Genomic DNA, 1,495 nt, shown 5'->3' with positions numbered 1-1,495 from the left:
CTGCAACAACTCCTCGAACTGATGGAAATCGCAGGATAAATGAAGAAGATGCTATGTAGTAGTGTAGTCTTATCAAAACAAACATTTGCTTAGTGCCAACTAACACAAGTAGAACCTGTGCCCTGGCCAAAAATTTAAGCGCAATCAGCAAACTTACCGCAATTTCCTATTCTTGTGCACGGAGATAATGACGAGCGCGTTGCCCAGCACGGCCCCGATAATGATGGAACCGAAAATCAAGCACTGCACCGCCGTGATGATGATTGATGATGCATTTTCACCGTGACCGGCGTGAGGTTTCCCGATTGTTGGCGCGGTGGATTCGTGGGTCCCATTACCGAGCACCGACGGTAGCTCCGTCGTTCCATTCCAGTAGTCTTCCGCTCGGAACCAACCGGTAGTGGTGGCCATGACCAGTGTGCTCAGTGTTGCCGGTGACGTAACCAGGGCGGCCGTAACCGTCGTGCTTACCACCGTACCATTCACCATCGCTCCGGTTCGGTTGGCAAACATTTTGGGGACAACAATTAGAACGCGTTCGCCGCCAGTGGCCACTTAGCTGTGAGGGTGCGTGATGACCGGCCGGAGCAGCAACAGCAACAGTAAGCCCACCATACGCCGGAAGTGAGTCCGTAATGGTCGCGCGAATCGAGTATTGCTCCTGCAGCACCCGGGAGCACCAGGGAGCGTAGTTCACTGTCACTCCTGTCAGCGATCATTGCAATGGTGCGTGATCGCAATGTGGGCACCGTGGTTGAAAGGACATTCTCTGGCACCAAGCACCCAGCTGGTTGATTGTCGACTTCCGGTGCGCAAAAAGGCTTCACACCGCGGCACTCCCGTCGTTGCTCGCCATTAATGATGCCACCAGAAACCACTATACAAACATACACACAGGCGGCGAATACACACACGCGAACACACACTCGTAACGCTTTCAGACTCACTTCCGCTTCACGGCCGATGCCCCGAGAGTGGTTTAGTGAGGTCGTTTATTGTTCGAATTTAATTAACGGGAGCCAGCCAATCCACCGGCCACCATCGGTCCACCGGTGACCCACCGCCACCTCGTCCTCGGACAGGATTAATGTGATACGAGCCAGTGATCACGATGCGCACTGCAAAAGAGCAATGGCCAACGATGGCAGCAGCCACTGTATTGTGTCGCAGCCATTAATGGTCACCGGATGGTCAGTTCATACACACTCACGATCTGCACTACACACACACACACAGAAAAAATGGAAAGGATATAAACCTACATTAGTCGATCAGGCGAAAAGGGAGAAAGAGAGAGAGAAAGAGAGAGAGAGACAGCTACAATCACACTCGCTGGTGGTAGTATTTTATGGATTGCATGTCAACCGGTTCGTGGTTCGCGGTCCGGCGGGCCGACCATTTGCGGACGATTAATTTGTCGATCTTCACCGACCACAAAACCCGCCTCCTGCATCGCCTCGTCCTCCTCCTCCTTCTCCCCCATCGCAGGATGACA

The 1,495-nt window shown here is 53.0% G+C and overlaps 1 protein-coding gene across 2 annotated transcripts in view; it reads right to left on the bottom strand.

The window, feature by feature from the left end:
* The window catches only part of LOC125950577 (octopamine receptor beta-3R-like), a 37,283-nt gene extending 36,345 nt beyond the window's left edge, over positions 1-938 (bottom strand). For both annotated transcript variants that reach the window (XM_049678690.1, XM_049678691.1), the window contains exon 1: positions 158-938. In XM_049678690.1, coding sequence (XP_049534647.1) covers positions 158-513 — 356 coding nt within the window. In that variant the 5' untranslated portion in view covers positions 514-938. The remainder of the gene's footprint in view (positions 1-157) is intronic.
* Positions 939-1,495: the final 557 nt, after the last annotated feature.

This window comes from Anopheles darlingi, chromosome 2 (assembly GCF_943734745.1).
Source record: "Anopheles darlingi chromosome 2, idAnoDarlMG_H_01, whole genome shotgun sequence".
NCBI classification, from domain to species: domain Eukaryota; kingdom Metazoa; phylum Arthropoda; class Insecta; order Diptera; family Culicidae; genus Anopheles; species Anopheles darlingi.
Note: the sequence above shows the minus strand (reverse complement) of the source record. Positions and strands in the feature narration are given on the sequence as shown.